General features: G+C 39.0%; 2 protein-coding genes across 3 annotated transcripts in view; both read left to right on the top strand.

Moving 5' to 3' along the window:
• Nucleotides 1-20,012, top strand: part of LOC125196046 — a 163,900-nt gene that overhangs the window by 104,427 nt on the left and 39,461 nt on the right. The window lies entirely within an intron of this gene.
• Nucleotides 1,380-5,802, top strand: LOC125214124 (protein SPT2 homolog). Of its 2 annotated transcripts, none has more exons than XM_048115022.1 (10): nucleotides 1,380-1,607; nucleotides 2,171-2,261; nucleotides 2,355-2,578; nucleotides 2,909-3,026; nucleotides 3,468-3,539; nucleotides 3,624-3,747; nucleotides 3,849-4,348; nucleotides 4,433-4,569; nucleotides 4,652-4,756; nucleotides 5,549-5,802. In XM_048115022.1, exons 2-10 carry the CDS (start codon nucleotides 2,241-2,243, stop codon nucleotides 5,652-5,654), a joined length of 1,407 nt encoding a protein of 468 aa, XP_047970979.1. In that variant the 5' UTR covers nucleotides 1,380-1,607; nucleotides 2,171-2,240; the 3' UTR covers nucleotides 5,655-5,802. The 2 variants fall into 2 exon arrangements, with proteins under 2 accessions (XP_047970979.1, XP_047970987.1); XM_048115030.1 differs by having other exon boundaries at nucleotides 1,383-1,607; nucleotides 4,670-4,756.

Raw genomic sequence — 20,012 nt, 5'->3', positions numbered from 1 at the left:
GGGGTAGAAAAGTCTAATACAAATCGTGCCCTAGCTCCCCTTTATACTCTAACTCAAATTGTACCGGTTTTGGTCTACTCGACCAAGTAACCAACTGGGTTGGGTTGGTTTTGACTCCGTCAAGTAGAAGTTTCTAGAGTGAGATGTCACTTGCGGACTAGAATAGATTTCACCTTGCGTGATTCGATCAAGTGGATCAAAAACCAAACACCAGTTCACCTTTTAAACGAAGATGAAATATCAAAGATCAAACTTTTCTTATTAATAAAAAAGTGGCACAGATACCAATTGATGAAGAAACGTACATAGAATTATTTAACTGAGAAACCCTAGTTTCTTGAAAATGAAACCCTAAAATGAAACTGTTCTTATTAATCAAAAAGTGGTTCAGATACAAATTGATGAAGAACGTACAAGTAATAACTTAACTTGTAAGTATTCAAAGAAACCCTAATTTCTTGTAAACGCAACTGTTCCTATTTATCAAAAACTAGCTCAAATACCAATTGATGCAATAACATAGAGAAAATGACCGAACTATTAATTAATCAGATAAACCCTAGTTTCTTGAAAATAAAACTATTCTTATTAATAAAAAAAATTGAATACCAATTTATGTAGAAACGTATAGAGAATTATTTAACTAGTAAGTAATCACAGAAACCTTAGTTTCTTGAAAATGAAACTATTTTCATTAATGAAAAAGCCGCCTCAGATACCGATAGATGAAGAAACGTATAGATAATGACTGAACTAGCAAGTAACTAGAGAAACAATAGTTTATTGAAAATAGAAATATTCTTATTAATAAAACTGACCTTGATACCAATTGATGCAAAATTGTATAAAGTACAAATGTAAGTAATCAGAGAAATTCTAGTTTCTTGAAAATGAAATTATTCTTATTAATCAAAATAAGGCTCAAATGGTAATTGACGACACCTATATCAATTATAAGTAATTAGAGAAATCCTCGTTTCTTGAAAATGAAACTTTTAATATTAAACAATAATTAGCTCAAATACAAATTGATGAAAAAACTAATAGAGAATTAATTAACTGATAATTTTATAAATCTTTATTGTCGTAAATATTATTATTTTCCCCAAAAATTATACTCCAGATATATAAAACTACATTAATATATTTAAATATTTGTTCTCTTTATTTAATTTAATAAACTCACCACGTCTCCATTAATCTGGTTTGTGATAATTTTTTTGGTAATGTATTTGCCGTGATTTTAGAATGGCGAATCCATATAAGTAGACGCATATTTGTTTCCATATATAAATTGAAAATGATATAATTTCACCTTATTATTAATAAAGGGATGGAAGGCGGTACGACGAATGGAGAAAAAACGCACAAAATCGCGGTTCGTCCATCATTCTTATCCTCAACCCCAAAGGCGCACGATAGCGTAGCGTCTTCCTTTTGTGGCTCCTGCGGCGATTTATCTTCGCCCAGCCTCGCAAAACGAATTTCCCCTCAATTTTTAATTGCGAAACCCTATCTCTCAAGACGGCCTCCTCTCATTCAGATCCGAAAACTTTGTCAATAAGTATTGGTCTGATTTTGCTACCATCGCTTCCGATTTAATACAGGTACTTTTATTCAATTTGATTTTGCGATTTCTGCTTAAATTTCATTTGCGATTAAGTTTTATATGTTTTTCATAAAATTCAAATCCAGTTCGTCCCTATGTTTCTCACAGCAAAAAAATGCCTTTATATGTTTTGTCTCGTTTTTCTCACGATCAATTGAATTTGTCTCGAAATACATAAGTATGTTCTTCAAGCAATTGTTTTGGATTTTATTGGTGGATTGATTTTGTGTATTTTTACCACCGTCTGCATCTTGCGAGGCTAAAGATAATGCCTGGTTGAATCTCATTTCCATCACATCACGTCTCTTAGGATTGCAAATTTTCTTTTTTTCCCTCTCAAAGATACAAATTGGTTATGGATTTTGTGCGAATATGTAAATCTGTTTGTTGGATTATACAGATAAGTGATACGTTAAATTGTTAGAAATTTATCTTATAACTGGTTTTCTTTGTTGGATATTCCTTGTGCTATATATCAAGCAAACTAATTGATTCAATTTTCAGCAATTTGCAGATCCAAGTTTTGATTGAAATTTGAAATGTTTATTTTTCTGTGTTCAGGATTGGGGATTCAAGTCCTGTGTGACCAGAATCCATATTTCCTGCTTTTATATAGCAATTCATTAGAGCAATGGGAGGGTATGAAAAAGATGTACGACGTTCACCACCTTCAATATTTTTGTCAGGTGTTTTTTTGGCAATTTATTCGGAGATTTTAAATTTAGTAATTTTTTTTTAATTGCAGGAGTATGAAGATTGGGATGAGTATGAGGAAGATGGAGAGGAGCAAGAAGAGGAAGATGGTGATGACGATGGTTATGAAAGAGTTCATAAACCCACCCAGGAGGAGTTGGATTATCTTGCCCTCAGGCAAAGGTTAAAAGAGTCTATCAGAAAGCAGATGAAGAAGGATACAGGGACTGCAAACCCTGGCTCCCGTGATAAAGTTAATTCATCACGTAGAGACAAGTAAGCTTACCTCAAAATTTTGAATATATTGATGTTTATTTTGAATATTGCATTTAGTAAATTGAAATTTATGTATATCTGATTATCTATGTTGGTTTTATTTTTCTTTCATGGGTTTATTATTCAGCCAGATTTCTGCATGTTTTTGGTTATTTGAGCATTTTGCATCGTTGATTTTTGGGCTGAACATTACACTACTATCTAACACAAGCTTTGATGATGAATCAACAAGCATTCTTATGCTATAACCGTATTGCATATTAATGTTATGCTTGCATTGCATTCATATGAATTGAAGGCTGTTATTGACATCAATCTGTATATTTGCAGCTATGGTTCTTTCTTTGGGCCTTCACAGCCAGTTATTGCTCAGAGGGTAATCCAAGAAAGCAAGTCCCTGTTGGAGAATCCAGATCTAGCAGCAAGGATATGTAGAACTAGCCATAAGGTACGCTCTGTGACTTTTGTCCCTTTTATGTTGGCACTGCTGCTTTTCTCATTACTTTTTGGTTTTTACTAGTTGAACCTTAGGATGGGTTCAACCTAGCTACGTGTTTAGAACATAAAAGACTGCCATTTCAAGCTGCTGGCTAGGAGAGGTGTGGATAGTTTAATATTGGTTTGAGCAAGCATTGCCAGTACTGTTTTCTGGTTCAGTATCTGAGCTGTACTTGGGGGAAGGGGGATGGTGAGGATTGAACTGTAGACTTTTCTCTTTAGAAAGGACACCTACTTGGTTCTGTTGCAGTTGCAGGTCTTGAAACAGATGAAGACATGCCTATGCATCAAAATATCACAGCCTGTTGATTTTAATATTTTATTAGTTGCATTTAAAAGAAACTGAAAACGTGTTAAATTTATTTTACTCATAGCCGGTGTTTATCTGCAGGAGAAGAGCTCTGTTACTGCTCCTGTCAGTTCAAAATCTCAAACAAACCGTCCGCCAAGTGTTAAAACTGTGGTAAGAATTGGCAGTATATGCTTTCCTATTGTTATTTGATTGTTGTACTCATATTTAAATTCTGGCCGTTGATGATTGATGCAGTTGAAAAAAAAGGTCGAAATGCTGAAAAATACAAGAGACTATTCGTTTCTATTATCTGATGATGCTGAGGTTCCAGCCGCCTCAAAAGTTCCACCCCCAAGAAAAGTGTCAGCTCCCAAGTCTGGTGCGAGACTGCTCTTGTACTTTCTGGTTCGTTGACGCAAATCCTATTGCAATTGTATTTTCCTAAAGGTAACTTACACATTTTTTTTTGTGAACTTGAAGATTCACGATCTGCCGAATTAATGCAAAGGAGCAGACCAATGGTGAATGGTCGTGCAAAAGAAGTCTTCAATGGTCGCAATGGCAGAAAGCCTATGCTTCCATGTAGCCAGAGCAAATCTAAAATTGGGATGGATAAGTCAGCTCACACAAACAAGTCATCCACAGAATCTAGGAAACAGTTTGGTAACACTAGTGGAAGTGGGCCTGGTCGGCCTCTAGGACCCAAAGTTCTGCCTTCTGACAATTCTGTCCGTGCTACAGCGAAGCCGGCTCAACCTGCTGCAAAAAAAAATATTTCTGTTGTACGTAAACCAACATCATCACCACTCCAACCTGTTGCACGCAGACCTGTTCAATTGAATCCGCAATCTGGCAATAATAGACCTATTTCGTTGAATGGCCAGCCTTCAGCTTTGAGAAGACCTGTACAAAAAGATAATTACGAGTCTAGTAAGCCTAAGGTTGTTAGTAGACAGTCATTGCCTTCCTCTAAGGTTCAGGTATGAGCTATTGGGTGAGTTACAGATTAATTTTGCTTTATTGACTTCCAAAGTTTCCTAAGGGTTATATTATGGTCTTCGCAGTTGAAGAGATCTCCTCAAAGACACCCCAAACTTGCTCCTTTGCGGGATGAACGGTCAAAGGCAAAACCTAAGAGGCAGCTTCCTGATGAAGATTCCGAGGGTGAACAGGCCATAAATATGATCAGACAAATGTTTGGGTAGTTAAACATTTTTTACTGTATCTTGTGAATTATTCCTTTTTTCAGAGGGAAAACTTTCCTTAGTATTCAAGTGTTGAAGACTACAATTGTTTTGCAGTTATAATCCCAATAAGTTTCGAGATGATGATGACACTGGCGACATGGAGGCCAATTTTGATGATATTCTAATGGAGGAAAAACGAAGGTCAGTATGATGAACTGACTATCTAATCTGTTATCTGGTTATGAATATATACACTGGTTGAATTAATTACATGGCTTCTTTTTACTTTTTTTATGCATTTGGTTTAGTTAACTTAATATACTCCTTCCGTCCTATTCTGAGGGACACATTTTTGTTTTTTGGATGTCCCACCCTAAATGACACATTTCTTAAAATGGAAGCATCACTCTTACCTCTACTTTTTCTCACTCTTACCTTATCCTCTCTCCACTTAACTCACAAAATAACACTACATAAAATCCCATGCTGAAAAGGAAATGCTCACCTAGGGCAGGATGAAGGGAGTACATGGCTTCATTTACATGACATCTTTTTACTTTTTTCATGCGATGGTGGTGCTGTCAACCTGTATCATCATTAGTCATGTAGGGAATTCAGACCCATATTCTTTACAGTTTATTTTCATACGGTCTGTAATTAGCAACTTTGACTTTTACATTCACAAATAAAATTTTAAATGGATTTTTTGTTGGAACATGCTACGTTACGTGCCTCTGCTGGAATTGAACATCAGAGTTTGTATTATTTGTTGAAATTTAATAAAATTATCCTATTATTTGCCTTATTTGTTCATCCCCTGAAAATTGTGTGTACGGGTTGGTGACAATAGTGGGGTGTTCAGGATAGTAGTATTTGTAAATCGTTGATGTTAGTCTTTGCGTTCTGATATTTGGTCTTGACATCCAGCTGTTTCTTTTTGAAGAAGCAGCTTTGAAAGTTAAAGTTTGTTGACATGTTATGTATCTTGTCCAGTTCAAGAATTGCCAGGCAGGAAGATGAAGAACAGCTCCGCCTAATTGAAGAAGAAGAAAGAAGGGATAGGATACGGCTGGCAAAGAAGCGCAAGATGAGCCATTAAAGGCCCATCGTGGTGTAGCACTAGTAAATGACATGGGGCGGAATTTGTTATGGTTCGGTGCTGTTTGCTTTGGTGCCTACATGCATAGTTTTGTATCTAACTATACTGGACTTTTATGTGACAATAGTTATCATTTCGATTTGGATTCTTTGTTTTCTTTTTATTCAACAGGCAGATCCATAATTTTATTATAAAAGTTGTCTGTTGTATGTTGATTGTTTTACGCATCGGTGGTTATGCGGGTTGATATTCCTTTGCTTTCATTAGGAAGGAGTGAGGATGTTACGCATCGGTGGTTATGTGGGTTGATATCGTCTACTATTTATTGAAATTTGTGAGCTTTAATTTCATTCACTCATTCTAAAATCTCAGAATATAGATTTAGTCTTAGTTTTGGATTATGATGCTATAAGGATTATAAGAGGATTCCCAATAAGGGTATCGATTGTCGGAAGGGATCACCTCCTATATTATATTCTACATTTGCTAATACACCATTATAAAGTGGACATGTGGAACCAATAATTATGGTAGAATCTACTTTCAATACAACCTCTCCCATATTTCCTCCCTTTACAATTTTTAATTTAAATGTGTTAACTCTTTTTATAAATAATTGTATTAGTTAATTAGCGTTTCTATATTTTTTATCACAAAGAGAATTATACTTATTACGATATCAGTTTATGAATTATGAATCTATTTAAACCTAATTAATTAGCCACGCGGTGTCTTTCTATAATCTAAGCAAATACACTTGTTTATACATGAATGTGTTCTTCTTTGCAAAGAAAAGCAAATACACTTGTTTATACATGAATGTGTTCTTCTTTGCAAAGAAAATAATGTGAAAAGTTATGATATATACATATATATATATATATAGGGGTGCGATCATATCATAACTCATATTTATGTGATAACCTAATAACCCTATCATTTTATGGGTCAAAAGTATCATTTTTACTAAAAATGATATTTATACACGATAAAATGATATTTTTTCAGCATGCATAAAATGATACTTTTATTCCATAAAATGATATTTTTCGTCCATAAAATGAGGGTTATTAGGTTATCGCCATAAATATGGGTTATGATATGATCACTTCTAAACAACTTAAAGCACATGAACTTTAGAGTGAAAAATAATCACAACAAAATTTAAATTTTTGAATAAGCCATGCAATATTTGTTATTTTTATAGGAATCATTTATATCGGGGAATTTGTTTCAATAAAATATGAAAAATTAAGTAAATAATAAAAGAAAAATTATTTTGAAACAATCACTAAAAACTTATATTGCCATTTTATGTTTTATAATAATCAAAATACTATATTATACGTCATCGGTATTTAACATGTGTTTTATCATAACTATAAAATTATGGAGAATAAATCATTTGGGTTAAGTAGAAATCTTAATAATAAATTCGTTCAGAATAAGTAGCAATGTGATATTATTAGTATTTTTTTTAAAATGATAACACAATTACTTTGATTAAAATAGTAGAAATAGAAAATAAAGGAGAGAAAGCCACGGAAAGGCTAAAAAGATTATGTTAGAAATAGATTTTCTTTCCCTCAATATAAATCCACATGTCCACTTTATAGTGATGTATTAGCAAATGTAGTATATAGTGTTGGAGGTGATCCATTCCGTAAAGTTCTATTGACATGTTAATGTCATTGTGTGGACATTTTGACATTTTTTAGATATTGTATTGATGAGTTAGTAATTGATCATACCTTTTAATCAACAACTCTTAAAATTTTGTGCTATTAAGAAATGTGTCAAGCCCGCAGGAAGTACTCTCTCTGTTTTATAGTGGTGGAGGTGTTTCTTTTCAGCACGTGATTTAAGAAAATTGAGTTAAGTGAGTTAAGTAAAGGAAAAATAAAGTAGGAAATGAAAAAGGTAGAGAGATGAAGAGAGAATAAAGTAAGCGAGAAGAAATGTGTAGACTTTTATTGAAGATAAATTACTCCACTATTGTGGAATGTACCAAAATGATAAAATGATCCCACTACCAGGAACGGAGGGAGTAATAAAAATGTGATGTAGGTATATCTATTATGGAGGAAAAGATTTAAATAGTTAACTCAAATTAGTGTTTTATGGTGGGCTATCCTTGGAAACATAGGTGGTGTTTGGTTGACATGACTCATTATCATACAACTATTTTTCTAGGATTAATTTATGAGATTATTGAGTTTATTTTAATTGGAGGGTGATGTCTATGACTAATTATCGTACGGTTATCTATCTAAGATTAAGTTGTGATACTCAATCTCATAAACCAAACAAAATAATGTACATAATTATGAGATAAAATCTTATAAATTGAACAATCCTTTAGTATATTACAAAGGAGTGAGATTTGGAAAAAAAAAGAAATGTTACACAATTTTGATAAATACATTTAATGGTATTGTTGAACGGTGTTAGAGATAAAAGTGAGCACATTAATTTTTGCAAATAGTATCTAGTGGATGAAAGAGTTAAACTATATATCAAGAATTTTACAGATAATATTTGAATTAAGTACCAAAACTAAACAAGCCCTAAACCCTAATCAATTATAACCAAGGAGATCCACCCATCTTGACACAGAGTAGCGCAGGACAAGGGATCGAAGGATCCAAGAATAAATTTTATAAAATCTGATCTGTCCCTTTTACAGCATATTGACGTCCTTATCTTGCTGCAATAAGAACCCTAACAACTAAAGGAAACAAATAAGGTAATTATTCCTAACATCAAAAAGGAAACCAATAAAATAACTATTCCTAACAGCAAAAGGGAACAAATAAAGAAATATTAACAAAAGATGACTTTTGGAAATAAAATATCGATTAAGAACCTGGAGTCCCTGTTTGTTCTGTGTCATGCTCCTCCACCGGGGGAGAACTCGATCGCGAGTTCTGCAAGGGAGTAGGATCCCCATATTGGGGACCGACATCAGAGGGTGGAAAGGTGATAAGTCAGCCACGTTGGACGTAGATGAGATGTTAAACTCTGCTGCAAGATCCACTATATAGGCATTATCATTGATACGCCGCAATATTTTGAAAGGACCATATTTCTTCGGCCGCAGCTTGCTATAAGTGCCTACTGGAACGTGTTCTTTGTACAAGAAAACCATCACCTCCTCGCCAACCTCAAAAATCTTCTCCCTGCGATGCACATCAGCCTTCTATTTATACCTTTTGTTTGCCTCATGCAGCTTCTAGATTGTTTCTTCACGGGTCGCAACAATGCGCTCAACAACCTCATCAGTTGTGCCTCTTGGTTCTCGGCCGGGCGGCAAGAGATCAACAACAATAGCAGGAACCTTTGTATACACGAGAAAAAAAGGAGATCACCCTGTCGAACTATGTTGCACGCTTTTATACGCAAATTCAGCTTGAGGCAAGGCTAAGTCCCATTGTCTAGGCTTATCCTGACAGATAGAGCGTAACATGTTGCCTAAAGTATGATTCACTGCCTCGGTCTGGCCATCCGTCTGAGGAGGATGTGCAATGCTGCTAAAATTAATAAAAGAATTAAATCGCTTCCACAAACGTCTCCAAAAATGCCCCAAGAATTTGGAGTCGCGATCTGATGTAATAGACTTTGGAATCTCATGCAAGCGAACAATTTCTCGAAAGAAAATTGCTGCCACTGCATCAGCATCCGAGGTCTTTCGACTGGACAAGAAATGTGTCATTTTGCTAAATCTGTCAACCACCACACAAATAGAATTCATACCTCTCTGCGTTCGTGGAAGTCCGAGTATGAAATCCATAGATAGGTCTTCCCAAATATCTGTCAGGACTGGTAAAGGGGTGTACAACACAGAACAAACAGGGACTCCAGATTCTTAATCGATATCTTATTTCCAGAAGTCATCTTTTGTTAGTATTTTTTTTATTTGTTCCCTTTTACTGCTAGGAATAGTTATTTTATTAGTTTCCTTTTTGCTATTAGCAATAATTACCTTATTTGTTTCCTTTTGCTGTTAGGAATAATTACCGTATTTGTTTCCTTTAGCTGTAAGGGTTCTTATATGTCTATATAAGGACGTCAATAAGCTGTAAAAGGGACATATCAAATTTTATAAAGTTTATTCTTGGATCCTCCGGTCCCTTGCCCTGCGCTACTTTGTGTCAGGTGTATCAGTTATGGTTGGCCGCTTGGAGCTTCCAATCTCAGCGGCCATGGTCCCAAAGACGGATCTATGACTGAGGGAGATTGCGTGTTGTTGCGCCGCTTGGAGCAACACCTCGATCGGCGTTTTGATTCCGTTCAAATGCAGATTGAAGGAACAACTCAAAGGCTAGAGATTCTAGAGATGGATGTAGGTTCTTCATATAGGGTTAACAGGAACAGGAGGGAGGACCAGCGCCACCACCATAGGGTGGGACGCAAGGAACAACCATATGAGGTCGAGTCAACTGATTCTGAGTGTTCTCATCGCTCTAATTGGTCTAGGGCTACATCGAAATCAAAGAGGTTGCAACATTAAACATCTGATTCATCTGACAATCCAGAGGAAAGCATTGATGAATCTGCCTCTCGAAGGAGAAACATCTAGATGCTGGCCCATCGTCGTCCGCGTGGCGACATCACACACAATCATGAAACGGGAACTGGGAGAAAGGGGGCATCGGAGTTAAGACTGAAGATTGACATTCCCTCATTCGATGGAACCCTCAATATTGAAGATTTCCTCGATTGGGTTACAGATGTAGATATGTTCTTTGAACATGTTGAGGTACCCAGCGAAAAACGAGCTGCTATGGTTGCGTATCGTCTAAAATCCGGCGCGGCTGCTTGGTGGGACGTGCAACTTTGTGACAGAGAACTTCAAGGAAAGGCTCGGGTTTGTACTTGGCGAAAGATGAGAGGCATGATCGTTGATGAATACCTTCGTGCTGATTATGACCAGGTATTATTTCAACAGTACCAACGTTGCCAATAGAACAACCGCTCAGTTCATGACTACACATGTGAATTCAATCGACTGACCACCAGAATCAAACAATCCGAGTCTACATCCCAGCAAGTGGCTCGATATTTGGAGGGTTTGAAACCACAAATTCGTACCAGAATTGGCATCCAACATATTAAGACATTACGAGATGCTAAGAGTTTTGCATTAAAGGCAGAACAAATGATTCAGCAAAACCCTTTCCGCAACCAACAAAATAGTGACCGAACCAGACCTACGGGGCGGACAACAGGAGACGCGCCGACACAGTAAATCAGTGAAAAGAAGGGAGTTGTCGAGGGCATTAAGAATACCCCTGCACAAGGGAGGTGATACGCTCGGATTTTGCACTGTTTTAAGGCCATTATTTGGTTCGTTTTTCATGTCAAAGTTGCATTACATGTCTAGTATTTGCATATTTTATCTATTTTGGTATTTTGACATGTTTTGCGAGAAATGTGCATATTTGAGCCTAAAAAGGGAGTCAAAAGGCGAAAGTTGAAAATCTGGAGTTTCAGGTAGCGGCCTCCGGCGCTCAGCGACTGACAAAGACACGTCCGACGACCGCCGGGAAGTGCGTGGCGACAACCACAAAGAGTCAGAAGCTTCTGATTGACGCGCGGCGACCGCCGGCCAAGGTGCGGCGGCCTGCCACAGAAACGCGGCACACGATAGCTGTGTTCAAACTCAATTTTTTGGCGATCCTGAAGTCCGATCAGGGCTTTCTACATGTCATTCTCTTGAAAGAGCTTCGCGTTGGTACTAAGATCACCTCAATCGGAGTTCTATGGAGAGAGTTATAGCCGTTCTACCAAAGTCGCGCAAAACTGTCAAGTGCAGAATTAGGAGGAAATTCAAAGAAGGAAAGAAGACATTACCTTGTGAATCCAAATCTCTTCCTTCTACTACGAGGAACGAAAATTCCATCTTTCCTATTGCTTCGAGGAGACTTTTTACCAAATTTAAATCCTTCTCAAGCCTAATATACCCCATAACCTAATTCGTAGAATTCACCCTTCCATAGCCCCCAAAAGGGAAGCCTTCATGGCTCCTCCTCCAACCCTAATCCTTCATCTAGATCTTTTTGTCAATTAATTCCAAAGCATAAATATGAGAGTTCTTCATTGTGCAAGGGGTTGGAGCAAGAAGCAAGAGATCATCAAAGAGCTACAAGGATTCAACCTTTGGGTTTTATTTGCTTTAACACTTATGTTTATTTTGTCTTCACTTCAATCTATGTCTTTAGCATATTCAATTATGTCTAACTAAATTCATATGATTCTTTGGATGTGTTAGTTACTTTTTTCTATTTAATATCCGTTTTGTTTTTACTTTTTTTCTTCCCTAAGTTATTCTTGACGCTTCACGTTTGAGTGACACATTCTGTGTTGATCCAATATAACTTGCTTCATAACTGTGAGAGAGTTCTAGCGAGTTAGGTCCACTTAGTAGATACTACAATTAACTTCCTTTAAAACGACACTGTTAATTGAGAGTGAGGACTTCTTAAGGGTCTTAGGAGCTTTATGGAGTTACGTGTTAGGATTGACAACCCTAATGTTAGTAATCAACGTTTGTATCGCATGTGCATAAGCTAGGTGACTCATCCTTTCAAAGTATAAATTGTGCTAGGGTATTGTAGTTGGAATTTGTATAACCATAATTGTGAACGCACATCCCTAGAATTCTCTTATCTCTCATACTTTATCTTTGTGATTTACTTGCTTTAATTGTTTTTACTTTCAAAAATCTGAAATTCTCTCATTTCTCTAGATAGTATTTGACGCTTAGTACATAATAGCCAGTTGTAATTATATTTCCCGTGTTCGATATCCCGGTACTGACCTTTAGCTATACTAGATCTACCTTGTATACTTGCATGTATTTTAAGTGCTAATAAAAAGTGCATCAGGTGGACATCCCAATACAAACCCTTATTCTCGGCCATTCATGGGGAAGTGTTACTGTTGCGGGGGTCCCGATCACACTTCAAACACGTGCCCAGAGAGGCGAACAGTGAACTTGGCTTGGAAAAGAAAGCTAGTGGTAATACTAAACGTGATGCGCTTGCTTCGCTAACAGAGACCGAGCGGGTGAGGAAGAAGATTGTTTTCGAGCTCGAAGAGTCAGCCGCCATAATTAATGGTGGAAACTCCCCCGCTGGCGTGGGCAAGGTGAGCTCGCCGACCGGCGATAGAAAGGGAGGCCGATGGACTAGAAAGGCCCGACCTGGTCCGTTTCAGGCCCTGCACCTCTCTATGGGCTTGAACGAAGTGGAGCCGGGAGTCCTTCCATTGCTTGCGAAGGACCTGCATTTTTCTATGGGCAAGAGGGAAACTTCGACCAAGGAGCAGCCGGAAGTAGCTGCCGGAACGGGGCAGACGAGCGTGGCTGGAGCTCGGCCGGAGGTTGACCAGCCGGTGGAGAATAGTGTTGTTGCACTAGATGGAGCTCGGCCAATTCATGTGGTGGTAGATGCAAGCATTGCTACAAGGGATGAGGACAAACTCCAGATCGGGGATGGTGCCAACATGCTTTCCGAGTTACCCAATATTGTTTCACCATTTCTGGAAATGCTTAGTCATGTACTAGCTAGTGAGACATGTGATTTGTCTCATATCAAAAGCAACCATGAATTTGAATTTTCTGCAGATATTTCCTTCTTGGCCGAGAAAGCCACCGTGGGTGATGATGGAGATCCCGACGGGAAGATGCCGGCGCCGGGAACCTCACCGGAAACCTCGCCGGAGCAGGATATGGCCTAGCAAGAAAATGTGAAGGTTCAACTCGACAATCCAGCATCTGAGGAAGGCTGCGTGGCTGCACAATGTGGGATGCCGTCGATGCTGAATTCCTCGCCGGAGCTCGCCGCAGACCAGGCCGGAAATGAAGCGACCCACCCCGACGAACTGGCATTTTGCGAGCCCGGGAATCCGAGTGTTGGCTTGGAAAGTGGAGGAGCATCGAAAACAGAGTCGGTGAACCTTGATGTCGATCAAGACACGGTGATAGGAACAACCGAGAGTTGTGAGGGAGTTCCTTTGCACACATTCTCAAATGAAGAAACACAGTTCTTGGCGAACAAGATTGGGCACACCATCATCGGGAAGTTCTCCCACACTATCCCGACGCCACAACAAATCCAAAAAGCCCTTGCCAACATTCAATTCTTCGATGGCTTCAAATGGAAATTCGTGAACGCCAAGCACATCCTAATTCAATCTCGGGATGTACGAGATTATGCCGAATGCTCAATGGTCCCAATGGAGCGCCGGTGTGGTACATAGAGCATCACCCAATGAGGGTGTTCAAATGGACACCGGACTTCGACACATTCTTTGAGTCCCCGATTGCCGCCGTTTGGTGTAAGGTGATTGGACTCCCGATCCATTTCTATGATCAATCTGCTATTATTGCGATTGGCAAACTCTTTGGGAAGCCAATTCAAGCCGATCATGCAACTTTTAACCAAAATCGACTCACGTTTGCTCGGATATGTATTGAGATTGATATCTCGTCGCCCCCACCGGAAGAGATCATTCTCAACATTCTAGGCAAGGACGCTAGGTACAAGGTGGTGTTGGACCGGATCCCCTTGTATTGTGTGGAATGCAAGCACATTGGGCATGCCAAGGAAGCATGCTTCACCTTAGGGAAGAAAGCGGAGCAGCCCAGAAAGGAGCCCAACCGTCCTCCACAAAGTCGTCAGCCCAATGCTGCTTCGAATTTCTCCCGACGGGAATGGAAGCCAAAAAAGGCCTCGGCAAACACCCCTACCCCGAAATCCGACCGAGAGGCCACGTCCAAGAAGGAGACTGAGACGGGAATTGGCGAATAGAAGGGGTGTGTGCACGTGACATCAATCTTGAAAACACCAACGGGGATGCAAGTCCAAGTGGATGAAGATGGGTTTCAATTAGTTACAAACCGACGGAAAGGAAAATCACTCTATTCCATTCACCCAGCGCAAGGATGTGCTCATAATGCTAGTTATTTGGAGACACTCCTCAAGGGTAGCAACGTGGCTATGGTGTCATTTGGGAAACCCTATGACGAGGAGAACGATCCGGGAGGGAGCTCGACCAGCATCACATAGTGATATTGATGATAATTCTGGTCTTATGATGTGGAGGTGGCATCACCCTAATTGTATTTGGTTAGTTAAGAGTAGATAGGTGACTGTTCTAGTTGATAGGGTGGCCCTCATTGTACTCTTGATGGTCTTGGCGAATCGTCACTTTTGGGTGATTCGGTTGTTTATTGTCTTTGGTAATGAACAGGTGTGGGTCTGCTTTAACCCTCCACCCCCGGGGTGAGTTTAAATAAAAAAAAAAAGAAAAAACAGAATTGGCCTATGTCGAAGACGGCATCTGAAGTCCAAAGCTTCCATGGACTTGCCACTTTTTATTGAAGATTTATCCAGCACATTGGCACCATTGCAGCGCCACTGACGAACTGTTAAAAGCAAGGGAAATTTATATGGATATATGCAGCTAACTCCAGCTTTGAAATGATCAAAGAGAAACTTTGTTCTACCTCTGTCCTTGCATTCCCTGATTTTCAAAAAGTGTTTGAGGTCGATTGTGACGCTAGTGGGGTAGGCATTGGTGCAGTATTGTCCCAAGAAAAACGTCCGATATGCTATTTTAGCGAGAAATTTAATGAAGTATGCGCAAGATGGAGTACTTACGACAAAGAATTTTATGCTATTTAACGCGCACTCAAGATTTGGGAACACTATTTAGTAGGGAAAGAGTTCATCCTTTATTCAGATCATGAAGCCCTCAAGTTTATTAACAGCTAGCGCCGAATTAGCGTCGACAAACTTGAAAGATGGTGTCAGTTTCTACAAAAATTCCCATTCCGCCTTATGCATAAATCGAGGTCTCAAAATATTGTCGCAGACGCTTTGAGCAGACGACATACACTGCTACTACAATTGGGACAGGAAGTAGTGGGATTCTCATGCTTCCGTGACTGTTATGAAGAAGATGCTGACTTAGTTACTACATGGGCTAACTATCAACACGGTCACTCCAATCAAGATTTATACATCTGTGATGGCTATTAATGAAATGGAACAAATAAAAGAAATACTAACAAAAGATGACTTCTGGAAATAAGATATCGATTAAGAATCTGGAGTCCCTGTTTGTTCTGGGTCACATCTCTACCATGAACGCGTCTCGATTTCATAATCTCCCTTCATTGATTGCAATTTGGAGATGAAAAAAACACATCTTAAGTCGAAAGATATTGGTAGTTTGGTAAATAATTTTATTTTGGTTAATTTCATTAATCTGCAAACACCACTATGAATACATTCATTGATATAAAACCAGTAATGAAGAGAACTGATACAATTTTATCATAGTAAAATATAAAAAACAAACAAAAAGTAGTTTGTTGTTGCCCCTAATCTGCTATGATTTGTTCAACGATTGCATATTTGTTGTTACTAGTAAGACAATATAGCTTCTCCAAATATTATTTTAAAAGTAGTTAATTTCCCTCATTATACTTCGTCCATCCCATTAAATATGAAACTTTTTGCTTTTCGGTATGAGATTTTAGATAGTGTTGTGTTGTGAATTAATAAAGAGAATGAGACAGGGTGAGTATGCATAACAACAAACAAATCTACTTTTATTATGAAGATGTCTACCTCTATCAGTTCTTTCTGTTAAACCGTTCTCAGTTAGATATGAGAATCGAGTTCTCCGAGACGTGATAATCGGGGCTGAGCATGTAACCAACATAGACGGTTATCAATTAATCCATAATTAACCTTAATCGATTTGGTTAATCAATAACCGATTAACCATTTAGGTAGCCCTAGATGGATGTGCTGAACAAAACTAATTGGTGGAATATTATTAATTCAGCGTAACTGGCACTTCTATATTATTTTTGAAGCTTGTAAATTGATAAATCTTTTGAGTATGGTATGATTAAGGTTTTCTCCAGTTAGATATAGAAAGGACGATGACTCAATACTTAAATTTTAAAGATTTCGTTTTAGTATGTTTTGAGCATTAATTTTGAAGGTATGAAACTGTAGCATGCATGCTACGTGATGATTGAAAATATTCCCTCCCTCTCATTATATGCGAGACACTCTTTTGGGCACTAAGATTTTATAAAAATGATGTTTAGTGAGTAAGTGGATAAGGGATAAAGGAGGAAATGACTCTGGTACGATCATCGATACCGTGCGTAAAAGGAGTCACTCAAGATATGAACCATGAATAGATTGGGTCACTCAAGACGTGTACTATGAATATATTGGGGTCTAAGAAGAGTAGCCCATGATAAGGAGCTAAGATGCAGTTGAGTCATGATTCAAACAGTAACCAACCTATCAAGATGGGTTCAAACGAGACCTCCAATGTGCTCAGTTTCAAAAGAGTTTCACGTAGATACCTTGCATGCCTCAATCGGAGTCGAATAGAGAAAGTTACGACCGTTTTATGAAAATTGCAGTCTAGAACCTTCTACCCAGATGGGGCGAAGTTGCAGCCAACTCCACCTGGACGGGTCAAAGTTTTTGACCTTCAAATTTCAGAAACTTGTATCTGGACGGGTAGAACTTCCACCAAGGCTACCCGAGCGGGTTAATATGCGCTAGAACACAAAATTTATCTAGTTTGAGCCCATTTTTGGGCCCTTTTATGTTATTTCTCTTCCATAGTATAAGTAGGCTTTGAGGCTCATTTTCTTAGCGAAAGACTCTGATTAATTAAAATTTATAAGACACTTTAAGAACATCCTCTCTTTTTTTAGATTTGTCCAGTTCATGTTTGAAGCTGTTTGTTTACTTCTGTCTAGATTTAATCAAGTAAATGTATGCTTCCATTGTGAGTGTATTCATGGACCATAGAGCCAATGCGGTGCTTTCCTTAGTAAAAGTATCCTAAGATTGTCCTCTTTGTTTTGGGGAAGGTATTAGATTCCAAGGAGGTTCATTCTTCAATACTGCTTCATCTTATTTTCCTTCATGCATTCCTTTTTGGATCTAGTTTTTGTGGCTATATTCCTATCATTCGTTGGGTAATTAGAGATCAAATACAATTGACACATCTTGAGTAAAATATTGATGGATCTCAACATGAAGATCCATATCAAACTCACTTATAGTGGGGCGGTCTAAAAACAAATACGATGACTCACTTATGATGGGACGGAGGGAGTAGTATTTTGGGGATGCTAGGTTTATGTTTTCAATGGGTTGAGATATGTTTAAAAGTATGCTAGTTATATTTATTAGGTTTGAAGGTTGAATGTATTGAATGAAGAGTGAGAATGCAATCAAGTAGAAGAAAAGTAGACTCCCTAGGTTTTCGGTTTCTGTCATGCAGAAATCGCCAATAACTTGAGTTCTACCCGTCGGATTTCGTTCCAGTTTGTTTCATTGGATTCCTTGCGTCTTTTTCTTGCTTTCTACCATTTTTATTTTTATTTTTGGACGTCTTTTTGAGTCTTTTCGTCGGTTTTGCATTTCTGGTCGCTGCCGTCGTTTTCGAGTCGTTTCGGTCGCCAGACGTTTTTTCCGGCAAGGTGGTGACGTGATCTTGGTCATGGGGGTCTGCTGGTTCAGGTGTGTGGTGAGTCTTGGCCGGAGGAGGCCTGTGGTGGTGGCTGGAAGTGGAGGCGTAGATTAGGGTTTTTTTAGGGTTTTTTGGCTGCTTGGTTTCTTGGCGGCTAGGGTTTGTTGGCAGCTAGGGTTCAGCCACTGATGGCTGATCCTCACGACGGAGGGGCTGAGCGGGATGGTGGGGTGGAGAAGGAGATGATCAAGGTTCGGAATGATGATGTTGGAGGAGGTGCCGGCGAGGGAGCAGGCCGGAATGAGGTGGGAGCTCTTTCTCGCGTTGGTGGGGGGAGTTCGGGATCGTTGGCTGATTCGGAGTTAAAGTCTCCGGAGCTTATGGAGGAGGAAAGAAGGTCGGCTGATAATGTTCGTTGCAATTTAAAGGGATCGGGAGGAGTTTCCACACTTGTTCGTTTGTTTGATCATGGAGTGCATGCTAATTGTGATTTGGAAGAGTCACGTGTGCTTCAACATGAAGAAGGAAAAATGTTGAGCTCTCTCGATAATGTGGCTGATCGTACCGGTGATGTGGCTGATCGACCCGAAATACCCAATATGGTCTCTCTTCATATGGATCCTGATACCTTCTCACATATTTTGAGCTCCCTGACTGATCCCGAGAACCTCTCACACCCTCTTTGAAAACCTACATATGACATTACCCTCCGTAAAACCCTTCCCATAAACTCTACTTTACAAAAATTTCGTTCCTCCCTATATTGTTCTCGCCCTCTCCCATCCTCAATTATTGCAAAGCGAAACACTCCCCTATCCCCACCCAACCGATCCTTGACCGCTTTCCAGATTCTTACACCCGGACCTTTTGCCACTGAACCTCTTCCGGATACAAATATGGAGGATCTACGGGTTGACAGTCAAGAAGTAAATAATACACCAATCAGCGATACTCCTTAGGTCCGCCAGTCCAAGGATGTTGTAATCAAGAAGTCTATGGCAGAAATACTTAAAGAGGGGCAATCTCAAAACGGCCCAACAATTCTTGATGCCGCTAAGCTTAAGCAACGGGGCAGCATGAGTAGTGAAGATGGAGTTCCCTGTTTACATATCCCAGACTCGGATAACACCGAATTAGCAGATCGCATGGGACTCGCCTTGATTGGAAAATTCTCACACTCCATCCCAGCCCCCCACTTGATACGCAAGACCCTATCTAATTTCAAGTTGAAAGGTATGCTGAAGTGGAACTTTATTAATGCTAAGCATATCCTCATCATATTAACTGAAATTGATGATTATGTGAAAGTTTTATGTGGAGCGAATAATAATAATATCTGGTTTATTGAACATCACCCGATGAGAATGTTTAAATGGACCCCAGATTTTGATCTCTTTTTTGAAACTCCCATTGCTGCTGTGTGGTGTAATTTGCATGCTTTGCCTATCCATCTTTTTGAAGAATCCATGCTTTTTTCCATTGGTAAATTATTTGGTAACCCAATTCAAATTGATAACAACACTGTCACACGTGCACGATTATCATATGCACGCATTTGCATTGAAATAGACATATCGAAGCCTGCCCCAGAGAAGTACATTCTCCGGATTGGGGGGAAGGATGTTGTTTTGCAGGTGAAGTGGGACCCAATCCCAAAGTATTGCCCGGCCTGCAAGCATGTGGGCCACATAGAGGATTAGTGTTATCCCTATGGGAAGAGACCGGCACCACCCAAGAAAGATTTCTCCAAACCGGCCCCGTAGAGACAGAGGCAGAATGAGGTCAGAGGAGAGCAGGGGGGACAGCCCCGGGATTATACACAACATAATAGGGCCG

Source organism: Salvia hispanica, chromosome 1 (genome assembly GCF_023119035.1).
Source record: "Salvia hispanica cultivar TCC Black 2014 chromosome 1, UniMelb_Shisp_WGS_1.0, whole genome shotgun sequence".
Taxonomy (NCBI): Eukaryota; Viridiplantae; Streptophyta; class Magnoliopsida; order Lamiales; family Lamiaceae; genus Salvia; species Salvia hispanica.
The sequence above is the reverse complement of the archived record's forward strand: the minus strand, read 5'-3'. Positions and strand labels throughout refer to the sequence as shown.

Bases quoted from the DNA above. Each gene is read 5' to 3' on its own strand.
- LOC125214124 (XM_048115022.1), top strand. From the start codon at position 2,241: ATGGGAGGGTATGAAAAAGAT. The intron at 3,027-3,467 runs GTACGCTCTGTG...GTTTATCTGCAG, and splicing joins TATGTAGAACTAGCCATAAG to GAGAAGAGCTCTGTTACTGC. The intron at 3,540-3,623 runs GTAAGAATTGGC...TGATTGATGCAG, and splicing joins CGCCAAGTGTTAAAACTGTG to TTGAAAAAAAAGGTCGAAAT.